This window comes from Monodelphis domestica, chromosome 7 (assembly GCF_027887165.1).
Source record: "Monodelphis domestica isolate mMonDom1 chromosome 7, mMonDom1.pri, whole genome shotgun sequence".
Lineage (NCBI taxonomy): Eukaryota > Metazoa > Chordata > Mammalia > Didelphimorphia > Didelphidae > Monodelphis > Monodelphis domestica.
Window position 1 is genome coordinate 8,957,026 of NC_077233.1, and position 12,751 is coordinate 8,969,776.

Genomic DNA, 12,751 nt, shown 5'->3' on the forward strand with positions numbered 1-12,751 from the left:
GGGTGGGAGGTGTTGGATGTTGGCTTCTGTTGCTGCGGCAGCAGCGTGCCAGCCTCCTGCCCTCCTGCCCGTAGACAGACCCACGTAAGCACAGTCTGGCCGCCCGGCCCGGCGTGGCCATTCCAGGCTTAGGGAGCCCCGAAGCAGAGTCCCACCATTCCAAGGAAGGGCTCAACAAGGCCGTCCCTTCCTGCCTGGCGTGAATATTGTCCGAAGGGCCTTTTCCTCCCTGAGGTCGATTCTCGTGAACCCAGAAGGTCCTTGGAGGACCCCCTTAGTGGGGCCAGGCCTGGGGCCTGGGTGTCAGGCTGGCCTGGCTGGGGGGGAGGTGATGAGAAGGACTGCAGCTAGACTGCCCCCAGCCCTGCTCCCTGGCTCCAAGAGAGGGATCCCGGCCTCGTCCTTTACGCGCCCCTCAGACGGCCCCGAGCCCCGGCCACCCCATGACCCAGCAAGATCCTCTTTCAAATGTAAAACAACAAAGTCCCAGGAGGTCAGAATTGTTTGGTGCTTTGGGGGAGAAGCCCAGGCCTTGGGCCCGGGGTCCAGGCCGGAGGGGCGGAGCCTCCCCACTAGTGACCCGGAGCGGACCCTCGTCCACGGCCTCGAGCTGTCCACGAGATGATGATGCCTTTACTACCCGCCTCCGTCCTGCCGCTGGCCCTCGGGAGGGTCCCATTTTAAAGATTTGGGAACTAAGACAGAGCTCGAGTGACTTGCCGAGGGACACCCAGTAAACACCGGGGCGAGCTGTGACTTCCAGTCCCGACTCCACCCCGCGGCCCGCAGAATGACTCTTCCGGAGAGTCCATAAAGAAGGGAAGGGAAGGCGCACCTTCAGAGCTCCACAGTAGGTGGTGTTATCGGCCCGTGATAGCCCTGAGGAAACTGAGGCAGGCTTGCCCAGAGCCACCTAGTCTTCCTGCCCCCGGGCTCCGTGCGCTACCCGCTGCCCCACAGTCCATGTCTGAGGCAGCCAGTCCGCTGAGCCACTGAAGACGGGAGGCAGCAAGAGCAGAGCCGACCCTTGCCGGACCCTCGCCCTGCTCGCTGACATCACCAGCCCCCAAGGATGTGACCACCAGCTCCGCCCCGATGGCTCTCCTGTCCTCGGGCCTCTCCTACCCAACAGCCTTCTAGAGGCCAACGTCTGTGTCCAAAACAGAAGTCTTTAGCTTTTCCCTGAAAGAAGAAAGAAGAGGAGGGAGGGGAGAAGCCCCTGTTAGGGACTCGCCCTACAAATCCTGGATGGTTTCAGCTCAGTGACTGGCCCAGGATCCCACACTTGGGACAGCGTGGTCAGGGCTGAGAGGCCCAGACTCCACACTGGCCGCAGAGCCTCAGATCTGGACGGACCTCGGCCCTGTAAGGGAGACCCCCAAGGCAGCCTCTCTCAGAAGAATGTCGGGCTCCTCCCCAGCGGGGCAGCCCTCTGCCTGTGTGACTGGGGCCTCAAGGTGGTGGACCCAGAATGGCTCCTGGTCACGGGGTGCGGGAAGAGGCCCCAGGAAGGCATTTTCATTTCACGCCAAGCCTTCTGGCTCTCCAGACGGTGGCAGCTGCTCTGAGCGCCCAGGTGGGGCCCTGGGAGGGGTGCGGATCCCTGGCCTCTGGGGCTGAAGGGCTTGAGGGGGAAAGGGCAGAGGCAGAAGTTCCCTTCATACCGAGCGATCCGTGTCCATCCTCAGAGGTCCAAGAAAGAAGCGGCGCTTGTGGGCCGAAGGGACAGCTTCATGTGGATGTGGCACTTGAGTTGGGCCTGGAAGGAGAATGGGCGCGTGGTCACTGGTCTGAGGGAAGAACAGAGTCCTCAAGGCAAGAAGGAAGCGGGATTGAGCCATCGTTGGCTGAAGGAGAGCAGGCCAGGGGATGTGCCCGGGAGAAAGGCCACCCCAAACGGGGGCCCTTGACTGCCACAAGCACGTCCTTAAACTTTATGAGGAATCGGGGGCCACTGAAGACCCCTGAGCAGAGCTGCAGAGAGGAACGGGCTGGCCTGGAGGGCACCGTCCAGAGAAGGCAGTGGCAGAAGGCGGCCATATTCAGGCCCGTCGGTATAAGGGTGGTGGCTGGAGGAGATGTGGAGCCAAAGTGAACCAAAGAGAAGCGTGCGAGGGAGGGAAGGAAGGAAGGAAAGAAGGGAGGGAGGAAGGAAGGAAGGAAGAAGGAAGGAAGGAAGGGAGGGAAGAAGGAAGGAAGGAAGGAAAGAAGGAAAGAAGGGAGGGAGGAAGGAAGAAGGAAGGAAGGAGGGAGGGAGGGAAGAAGGAAGGAAGGGAAGGAAAAGGAAGGAAGGAAGGATGGATGGATGGATGGATCCATCGCAGGAACTCCGAGCTGCCTTGGTCCGGCTGAACTGTCTGGCATGGAGAAGCTGGAACGTGGGAGTGAGGGTGAGGGGTCTCAGAGGATCCAAAAATGGTGAAGCTTGTTCTGAATTGAAGTCTGCCAACTCCATACTAGGTGGCGTGAAGGCAGTGCCTGGCCAAATGCTGGGATGCATCATTACGGTTCTTATTTTAAAAGTCCTCAGCCCTCATTTAGAACCAGCACTCAGTATAGGCTCTAAGGCAGAAGCTGGGCCATGGGGGTGAAGTGACTCACCCAGGGTCACTCTGCTAGGAAGTGTCTGAGGCCAGATTCGGACTCGGGACCTCCCATCTCTGGGCCTGACTGTCTGAGCCACCCAGCGGTCCCAGCTTGAATGCATTATTCAAAGGATGGTTAGGAAGCCCTTGGGAAAGAAAGCAGTGACTTCAGAGTGGCAGCTCAGCCCCAGGTGAACAGGATTTCCAGTGAGGACTGGACAGGTGAAGCAGAAGGTTGGCTCTCCTTGGATTCTGACAAAGTCCCGATGCATCCTCCAGGGTGGTTCTTCCAGAAAGGCAGACAGGAAGGGAGAATGGGCATGCGATGCTGGAAGGAGCCCCCTGCCTGCGTGTGCCGCGTGTCCTTTCTGGGATGGAAGAATTGACGTTTGCAAATAATCCCAAAGTGGGAGGAATAGTGAGGGGGACCCAGAGATATCCCCGACGTCCAGAGGAGGGGGAGACAGGTTAATGCAGACCCAGGTAAAGCCTTTCACTTGAGAAATTGACTTGGCCCGGGGAATCGAGAAGAAAATGGAGCGAGTTTCTTGGGGGGCCACAAGCTCTCTGCTAGGCATCATCGGAATCGAGGGAACACTTTGGGGTTTAAGGCTAGGCAGGCAGCAAGGTGGGACAGTGGGCAGAGCGCAGGGCCCAGAGTCAAGAGGAACTGAATTCAAATCTGACCCCCTAGGACCAGTATGTGATCCCCAGACAGTCCCGCCTGCCTCTGTTTCCTCTGCTGTAAAGTGGAGATAACGGCAGCACTATCGAATGAGATCAGGTCTGGGAAGTTTCTCCCAGGGCTGCCTCCCTCACCTGGGTGGAGGGTGGGAGCATCTCCCTCAGGCTCCCCCGCAGCAGCCACGTAGAAACAGAATTTATGGTAAAAACTCATGTCAGCCCGGGCACTGCCCTGTCAGTGGGGATCCCTCGTAGGAGCCCCCCTCTCTGGCCCCAGGGGGCTACTTACAGCTCCTGCCGAGCATCCCAGGGGCCTCTGTGCTGCCCTTGGACCTCACAGCCGCCATGAGCGGGGATTCGGGCACTAGAACTCTCCTTGCCTTGCCTTCCCTCTGACTGGGGGGGGGGGGCTCCCGGTATTTTGGGGGTGAATGGTTTAAATTTACTTTGGAGTATTTCAAGGGTCCATTTAATAATTACGTCACCTGGATGGCATTTTATTGTTCTTACCCGGGCACAGCCGGGCTTCCTCTGGGCTTGCCTCTATGCTAGCGCTCAGCCCGACAGCCGGGCTCTGAACAGTCGCCTTTTGTCCGCAGCTCATCGGAGGTCATCCTTCAACTTCGAGTGCCTGCGCCGGCAGAGCAGTCAGGACGAGCTGCCCCTGTCCCCCTCCTTCCACCACCGGGCCGCTCTGCCCCTGCACCTGATGCAGCAGCAGGTGAGTGCCCGCCCCCCGCCCCCAGGCTGGCCTTTCTTCGGCTCACCCAACCTTGGTTTCCCCAATTCTCTTTGAACCCCTTCCCTTGGGTTTCTCCTGTGCAACGTGACTCACAGTAAGTGGGGAGAGGAAAACCCGACTGAAGTCCGAATGAGCTGCGGGCGGGCCTGCGAGGCTTCCCACGGGTTTCCTTTCTCCCCAGATCATGGCTGTTGCAGGCCTGGATTCTAGTAAAGCCCAGAAATACTCGCCGAGCCACTCGACCAGGTCGTGGGCCACCCCGCCAGCCACGCCCCCCTACAGGGACCGGACGCCCTACTACACGCCGCTGATCCAAGTGGAGCGGTCCGACTCCCTGGACCAGATGAACGGAAGCCTGCCCTCCCTGCACCGGAGCTCCTGGTACACGGACGACCCGGAGATCTCCTACCGGACGTTCACGCCCGCCAGTCTGACCATCCCCAGCGACTTCCGGCACAAGCACAGCGACAAGCAGAGGAGCGCCGACAGCCTGGTGGAAGCCGTGAGTCTCTGCTGCCCCCAGAAATGCCGGGTCTGACTTCCCTCATGGCGCTTCCGATGGAGCGGCCAGAAGGGGTGCTGCGGAGAGGCTCCCGGCCGGCCCCACGTGGCCTTTTTCTTGGGGTGACGAGTTCTCTTGGCATGCGATCAGCTGACCCAGGCGCGCCTTTGCTTTTCAGGTCCTGATATCGGAGGGCCTCGGCCGCTACGCCAGGGACCCGAAATTCGTGTCTGCCACGAAACACGAGATCGCGGACGCTTGCGACATGACCATCGACGAGATGGAGAGCGCGGCCAGCAACCTCCTCAATGGCAACGTGAGCAGCGGCACCAACGGGGACGTGTGCCCCATCCTGAGCAGACGAGAGGACGACTTCCCCGACTTCGGGCCGGGCTACAGCGATGAGGAAGCTGAGGCGGGGAGATATGAGGAGGACTTGGCTGATGAGATGATTTGCATTACTACCTTGTAGTGTTTGGAGAGAGCCTTGTGTAAATAGCCGGAGGGCCTCCCTCCGGTCAGGCGCCAGTCTGACTGGTCCAAGGAGAGGCGCCTTTCAGGGAAGCCATAAGCCTGCCAGGGAGCCGCCCTCCCTCCTGGAGAAGGCGTGAAGCAGGCCCAGAGAGCATCCTAGGAGCCCGCATGGCTATCTTTCTAAAGGGCTTGGGTGGAAAGCATCTATGGGGGCCGCACCCTGAGACAAAGGATGAGAAGTGGCGATGACAGCGCATCAAGTCCCCCTGCCCATGTCCCCCCTCCCCTCCCCCTAACTGTACCCCATTTCTGTCTGAGCCTCTTCTGAGAGATCCTGTCACTACCTATCAGAGGTAGGAAAAGGGAAAAAATAGCCCCCACTCTGTTCTGTAACACCAGTTTACATAGGAAAATATCTTGGAGATAGTCTATTTTCTGACTGTCGCATTAAGGGCAAATGAACACTGGAATAACCGCAAACCAGGTAAACGTAGCATTAGATGAGGTTGTTTGTTCCAAAACGCTATCCTAGACATTTCCTGTACATGGCTGTAACATACTCTAATTTGTATTTGTAAAGAGATGGTCTATATTTTGTAATTATTGTACCCCGATGGAGCTGCAGCAATATCCCCGCAGCCGACTCACTGGGCTTCTCGCCGCTTCCTTCCTTCCTTCCTTCGGCCGGGAGAACCTCCCCGTGCTTTTACTGGGGTGTGCAGAGCTACCGCGACGATCCCAACCGAGCCACCTTAGTGCTTCAATGTGAATTTCTTTGGAAAGCAAAATCTTGAGCTCCGAGAAACTTGACCCAATGACATTTTCTCAAATCTTTTGAGTCGACACAAACTCTTTCAATAAGGTATGCACAAGCGACTCTTCTTCGAGGGCCCACGTCTGTGAAAGGCCCACCTGATTGGAAGCTGTAGCACCCTTTGAACCCAGCGTGGGCCGCCATCGTGTCTTAGGTCCCCAGCCTCTGGTCACTGGCCGTGAGCAAAGGGGTTTGGAGGCTGCTTTTCCCTTTTTGCATATCGGCTACCGACATGGTGATCCAGGCAAATGCAATGGCTAGCCTTGTCCGGAGGGACTCATTCAGCTGCTTGTCAACTGGGCGGGGTGGGGAGAGGGCAGGAGCAGCGAGCATATCCTGGGATGGACGGAGACAACCTCTTCCGCTCCTCCTTTTGGCTGGTCTCTGTGGTCTCCTTAAAGGCTTCCTCTTTATGCAATCAAAGGAGGGCCGAAGGGTTGAGGACGCCGTCGTGGGCCTCCATTCCGGGATCTTGAGCCAACTTTGGACAGACTCGAGCTGAGAGGCTTCCTTCCCTTCTTAAGCGGCGGCGGGCTTGGCGAGCGCTCAAAGGATGGGTAGCACTTTCAGCTCGGTTTCTTTTTTTTTTTAATCCTACACAGAAAACCAGTCAGACGTTTTTGTACATAATGACACTTTGTAATGGAGACCTCACGGACCTCTTCTTGAATCATTCTTATTACAAATCCAGGCAAATACCTTAAGGTTTGTAAAAGGACTATTTCTTGACCTACATCATTTTGTATTAAAATGCAAACTATTCTTCGGAATAAAACCGTGTCATCATTTTATTATACCTGGAGCCTCCGTTACTAATAGCTTTGCCTCAGGACGGATTTGGGAGGTGGTGGGCCAACGGGCCAGGGTGCCCCATGCGGCCTGTGGCCACTCTTCTTGGCCATCATTTCCAGCAGGTCTCCCGAGATCCTGCAGGCGCGTGAATGCACAGCCCTCGTGTAGAAGGGCTCTCTGAGGTAATCCCCTGCCAACGGGACCCTTCTACAGGGGCGCCATAGCAGGCTGGCCCGTCCACCTTACACTGGACTCGATCACTGACCAAATGAGTGAGTTTGTCATGGCAGGGACTGAAAAATCAGTCATTTCATCATGGGTGGTGGGCAGGAGTGAGGTCATGCGATCAGCATTTGCTGAATTGGCCCCTCTGGTTGGGTGGCAGCCTGAGTCAGGAAGACCCAAGTCAAGTCTTGCCTCTGCTCCATCCCAATTGGGACCCTCCAGAAGTCACTTGCCCTCTCTCTGCCCCCCCGGGGACCCTCTAAGACCCCCAAGGTGCAAAGCAGCTTCAGTTCTGCCTCGGTGAAGGGCATTTCCAGGGCAGGGTCCGAACAGGAAGTGTTCCAAGATGACGACAGTTTGGCCAGAGTCCCCCAAGCTCTTCTTCTCGGGCCCCATTTCACTCCAGGATTTCTCTTCAGTTTCCTCAAGGAGATTAGCTAAGAAGACCCATAAGTTCCCTTTCCCACTAACTCCCCTGAACAACAGGCACTTCCGTCCTTGGGCGTGCCTCCCCTTCCCAACAAGAAGGCCATGAAGAAAGCAGTCGCTGCCACAGAAAGTGCTGGGCACGGGGGAGTTTGGGGGGTTGGGTGCTGTCAGCAGGGAGAGCTCCTGAGAAGAGGAGACGAGAGCTTGGGGCCTCCCAGGGAAGGGTCTGACCGGCTGTCCCCTGCAGTATTGGCGGGCTTAAATCAAGCGCGCCAGCTCTCTCCCAAAGTAACCTGCCTTGAGTTTGGCCGCGAGGAAGGTGAGGGAGAGGCTTGGGGAGAATCGCATCTCTCAGCAGCCAGATTCTCTCTTCTTTTTTCTGCAGGGCAGAGAAATCTGGCACAAAGCAGAAATCCACATCCTCCTGTGCCCCTGGGCCAAGGGCATCTGGGCATTCCAAGGAAGGGACATAATTGGCTGAAAAAAGGTTCAATTGGCCCTACTGGCCTAAAGGGGCTGATCCAGTGCCTAAGTGATCAATAAATTGATCAAGCACCTGCGGTGCCACTCCTTCTGGGCTGGGGGCACCACAGGGCACAAAGCTCCAGGCCTTGAGGCAGGAAGTTGTTTTTCAGTCGTGACTGAGTCTTCCTGACCTCGTTTGGGGTTTTCTTGGCAAAGATACTGGAGAGGCTTGCCAATTCCTTCTCCAGCTCCTTTCCCACATGAGGAAATTGAGACAAACAAGGTGAAGTGACTTGTCAAGGGTCACACAGCTAGTGTATGTCGGAGGCCAAATTGGAACTCAGGGCCATGACTCTTACTGTCTGTAGACCTGGCACTCTGGTGGCTCCAGGAGACCCGAGTTTAAATCTGGCCTCCGACACTCACTAGCTGTGTGACCCTGGGCAAGGCTCTTCCCTTCTGTTGGTCTCAATCTCCTTCTTCAAAAAGGGGTTCATAATGGAATACCTTTCAGGGTTGTGGTGAGAATCAAATGCCGTATTTCTATAGCGCTTCGCACTGGCCCATGGTAAGCCCTTAATAAATGCTTCTTCCCTTGTCAATGCCCGTCTGTACAAAATGGGTCCAAGATGGTTTGGACGGGATCGATCATCCACTGCAGAGTCTGTCAAGAAACCAGGAATTCTGGGAAGCCAAGATGAGGAAGGAGGCTCCTTCAGGCATAAGGATGCGAATAGGAAATGAATTCAATCCTAGGATTAACCACCTGGTTTCCCTTTGGAGTTCTAGGGAGCTCCTGGAATTCAGCCAGAAAGTGAGGGCAACCCAGAGTAGATAGAGATGTGGGAGGGAGGCCCATGGGGAGGCTGTGGGAGGAGTCCATGGAAGGAGAGCAGGTGAGGGTCTGGGGCGAGGTTCAGTGGATGTAGAGAGATCTGAGACTTGGACATTGATGAGGTATGTGGGGTGGAGGGTGGAGGGTGGAGGGCGATCACCAGACTCACACACTGAGATAAAAAGAAAGATGGCGGTCTCCAAAATGGAGAGAGGTAGAAGAGACGCGTCTGAGGGAGAAGATGTCTTGTTTCAGACAGGTTTGGCTTCGGGTGCCCAGGAAGCAGCCAGTTCTAAAGATCCACGAGGCAGCTGCAGATGTGGCATGGAAACGAGGAAGTTCTGGGATCCAGGAGTCACCATGTGAATCAGTACCACCCAGAGAGGGTGTGGAAGATGGAAAGACGAGGCCTGGGAGGACCCTCAACAATCAGAAGACAAATGAGCCTGGAGAGTCATCAGACAGGGGGAAGAAGACGCTCTGAGAAGAGCATCCCAGAGGAGAGGGCGGCCTGATGCTGAATGTGAAGAGAGGTCAAGAAGGGCGGAGAAGAACCCAACTGACGACTAGGCAACTCTGCTCACTTTGGTCAGATCATTCTCAACAGCTGCAAGAGGAATGGAAGGAAGGGAGCAAATTTGAAACCAAAAAAATTGTAATGAATGTTCAAAAAATAATTTGGAAGGGGGCAGCTGGGTGGCTCAGTGGATGGAGAGCCAGGCCCAGAGAGGGGAGGTCCTGGGTTCAAATCTGACCTCAGACACCTCCCAGCTGGGTGACCCTGAGTAAGTCACTTGACCCCCATTGCTTAGCCCTGACCACCCTTCTGCCTTGGAACCAATACATGGAATTGATTCTAAGACAGAAAGTGAGAGTTCTAATTAAAAAAATAATAATAATTTGGAAACTAGAGAGACGATGCAAGGTGAAGGCGTAAGAGGACAACCTTTTTTGGCTGGGGGGAGGCGAGGCTTGCATGGGTTTCCAGGCATCACCCAAGGAACTAGTAGTGAGAGGTCAGAGTTGAGTGCGGAGGAAGCAGGGCTGTGGGACCGTCTGCTGAGAAGTGGAAAGTGAGGGCATCCGGAGGACGAGCCGGAGCGGTGATCTGCTGAGCCCGGAGTAAAGGGGAGAAGGCGGGCCTGATGTCAGGGAGGAGCACCCACACCAACGGACGAGGGGAGCCTCCAAAGGGGGTCAGGGCAGGGTGCTGGGGGAGGGGGGAGAAGGTCTGCAGCAACTCCTGTGGGGAGCAGGACAGAATCAATGAAGGCCCAGTGAAGGAGCTCCCTGCGGCACGGAGCCCCCAGTGCAGAGTAAATAACATGCATTTACAGGCAATCTAGTGAACACAGTTGGGGGACTCCAGACTTGGTCAGCAGCTGAGCCAGGCACACCGCCAAGGTCGTGGGTGTGATTCAGGGGAAGAAATGTTAGACTATGAGATCAAAGGACTCGGGGTAAAGGCCAGTGTCAAATGGAACTGATAATATTGGTGAAGGAGGAAAGTGAAAGCTGAGCATTGAGGGGTGGAGGGAATGGAGGCCATGGGGGGAGGAAGAAAGAAGAAGGAAGGAAGGAAGGAAGGAAGGAAGGAAGGAAGGAAGGAAGGAAGGAAGGAAGGAAGGAAGGAAGGAAGGAAGGAAGAGAAGGAAGGAAGGAAGGAAGGAAGGAAGGAAGGAAGGAAGGAAGGAAGGGAGGGAGGGAGGGAGGGAGGGAGGGAGGGAGGAAGGAAGGAAGGAAGGAAGGAAGGAGGGAGGGAAGGAGGGAAGGAGGGAAGGAAGGAAGGAAGGAAGGAAGGAAGGAAGGAAGGGAGGGAGGGAGGAAGGAAGGAAGGAAGGAAGGAAGGAAAGAGGGAGGGAAGGAAGGAAGGAGGGAAGGAAGGAAGGAAGGAAGGAAGGAAGGAAGGAAGGAAGGAAGGAAGGAAGGAAGGAAGGAAGGAAGGAAGGAAGGAAGGAAGGAAGGAAGGAAGGAGGGAGGGAAGGAGGGAAGGAAGAAAGGAAGGAGGGAAGGAAGGAAGGAAGGAAGGAAGGAAGGAAGGAAGGAAGGAAGGAAGGAAGGAAGGAAGGAAGGAAGGAAGGAAGGAAGGAAGGAAGGAAGGAAAGAGGGAGGGAAGGAAGGAAGGAGGGAAGGAAGGAAGGAAGGAAGGAAGGAAGGAAGGAAGGAAGGAAGGAAGGAAGGAAGGAAGGAAAGAGGGAGAGAAGGAAGGAAGAAAGGAAGGAGGAAAGGAAGGAAGGAAGTAAGGAAGGAAGTAAGGAAGGAAGGAAGGAAGGAAGGAAGGAGGGAGGGAAGGAGGGAAGGAAGAAAGGAAGGAGGGAAGGAAGGAAGGAAGGAAGGAAGGAAGGAAGGAAGGAAGGAAGGAAGGAAGGAAGGAAGGAAGGAAGGAAGGAAGGAAGGAAGGAAGGAAGGAAGGAAGGAAGGAAGGAAAGAGGGAGAGAAGGAAGGAAGAAAGGAAGGAGGAAAGGAAGGAAGGAAGGAAGGAAGGAAGGAAGGAAGGAAGGAAGGAAGGAAGGAAGGAAGGAAGGAAGAGAAGGAAGGGAGGAAGACTGGGGAGAGACTGGATTGGATCGAGGGAGTTGGTGTTTGTGGGAAGTGAAAGAGGATGGTTATCGCCAAGACTGGAGAGAGTCGCTGGGAATGCAGAGACATGGGCCGGCGGAGCCAGGTCTTGGGGGCTGAGAGAAGGGAGGAAGTGGAAAGAGATCTGAGGCTGACAGTTTTGTCTCTCCTAAGACATTCCCTGGTCTTTCGATCTTGGCATGAAGTCAAAGCAGCCCCCTCCCCCCCCCCCCGCAGCTCCCCATCTTTAGATGCTCCCCCAGTCCTCGGCACCCTTTCTCCAGTGCGCTGCTTGGCCGAGCCCGGCACTCCACAGGCAGGGGCGCACCAGGAGGCCCCCTCAGGGCAGCTGTTTGAGCAGAACAATCTGGACAAATGTTCATTTTAAGATGTTCAGAAGAGCTGATCAGATTCTCCTCCTTCCAGCTCCAGCATTTGGTCCATCTGTTTCTCCACACGAGCAATTATGTGACCAAAACATCATTGAGGCCCGGGAGTGGAACAGGAGGAAACCCCGGCAGCCACCATTGCCACGGCTCTTCTGTCCCATTTTCTGACCACTTCCGGGGTGTTGCTTTCCCAAGAAAGCTCCCCAATTTCCCTTTCTGTACAAGAAAAGTTTCCTTTTTGACCTGTAAGGGATGCTATTCCCACGGGGGTCCAGGTGGATGACTGACATCTACGTAGTACCTTTGCCTCTGGGGTCTGGGCTTTGGAAGTCTTGAAAATGACAGCTGGTCAAGGGCAGCTCTACGGTTCGGGGGATGGAGAGCCTGGGAGGCTTCCAATGTGGCCTCAGACACTTCTCAGCCACGTGACCCTGGGCAAGTCACTGAAGCCCCATTGCCCGGCCTTCCCTGTGCTTCTGCCTCAGAGCTGACACACACTGTGGATTCTAAGTTGGAAGGAAATGGTTTAAAAGAATAGAAAATTGGGGGCAGCTGGGTGGCTTAGTGGATGGAGAGCCAGGCCCAGAGAGGGGAGGTCCTGGGTTCAAATCTGGCCTCAGACACTTCCCAGCTGTGTGACCCTGGGCAAGTCACTTGACCCTCATTGCCTAGCCCTTACTGCTCTTCTGCCTTGGAGCCAATGCACAGTAATGATTCCAAGATGGAAGGTGAGGGTTTAAAATAAACAAATAAAATAAAATAAAAGAATAGAAAATTATAGTTAGTTGAGGGCAAAAAAGAGGGAGAAATGGCACCAGGGAAGAAGCCAATCTCTGCCATGACTGACTTGGGGCCCGATTTCTGCTCTTTACAGCCTTTGATGGACTTCTGAGAAATTCTCCAGGGAGCTGCCCTGTGTCAATGCTGTGGATCATGATCAATTCATCCTTCTTATTCATGCCATTCAGGACACAGTCATCTCCTCAGCATTTCTCTGTAGGACCCAGAGTTCGCAGCTTTGCCCTTTGGCTCTTGGGGGCTCCTTTGGAAGCTGGTTTTGTTTTTCTTCACATCCTCTACTGGGGGCAGCGGGGAGACCTGGAGCCTGGAGGTCCCGGGTTCCAATGTGACTTCAGACACTTCCCAGCGGTGTAACTCTGGGTGAGTCCCTTCACTCCCATGGCCTAGCTTGGGCGCACCTGCCTCAGCCCCGATGAGGCAGAAGGTCAGGGCTAAAAGGTATGTTTTCTACTTCT

At 55.4% G+C, this 12,751-nt stretch overlaps 1 protein-coding gene across 8 annotated transcripts in view; it reads left to right on the forward strand.

Moving 5' to 3' along the window:
• Positions 1–6,597, forward strand: part of CACNA1D (calcium voltage-gated channel subunit alpha1 D) — a 353,867-nt gene extending 347,270 nt beyond the window's left edge. For all 8 annotated transcript variants that reach the window (XM_056804154.1, XM_056804161.1, XM_056804153.1 and 5 more), the window contains 3 exons: positions 3,869–3,990; positions 4,193–4,513; positions 4,692–6,597. In XM_056804154.1, the coding sequence (XP_056660132.1) occupies positions 3,869–3,990; positions 4,193–4,513; positions 4,692–4,985 (737 nt within the window). In that variant the 3' untranslated portion in view covers positions 4,986–6,597. The remainder of the gene's footprint in view (positions 1–3,868; positions 3,991–4,192; positions 4,514–4,691) is intronic.
• The last annotated feature ends 6,154 nt before the right edge of the window (positions 6,598–12,751 follow it).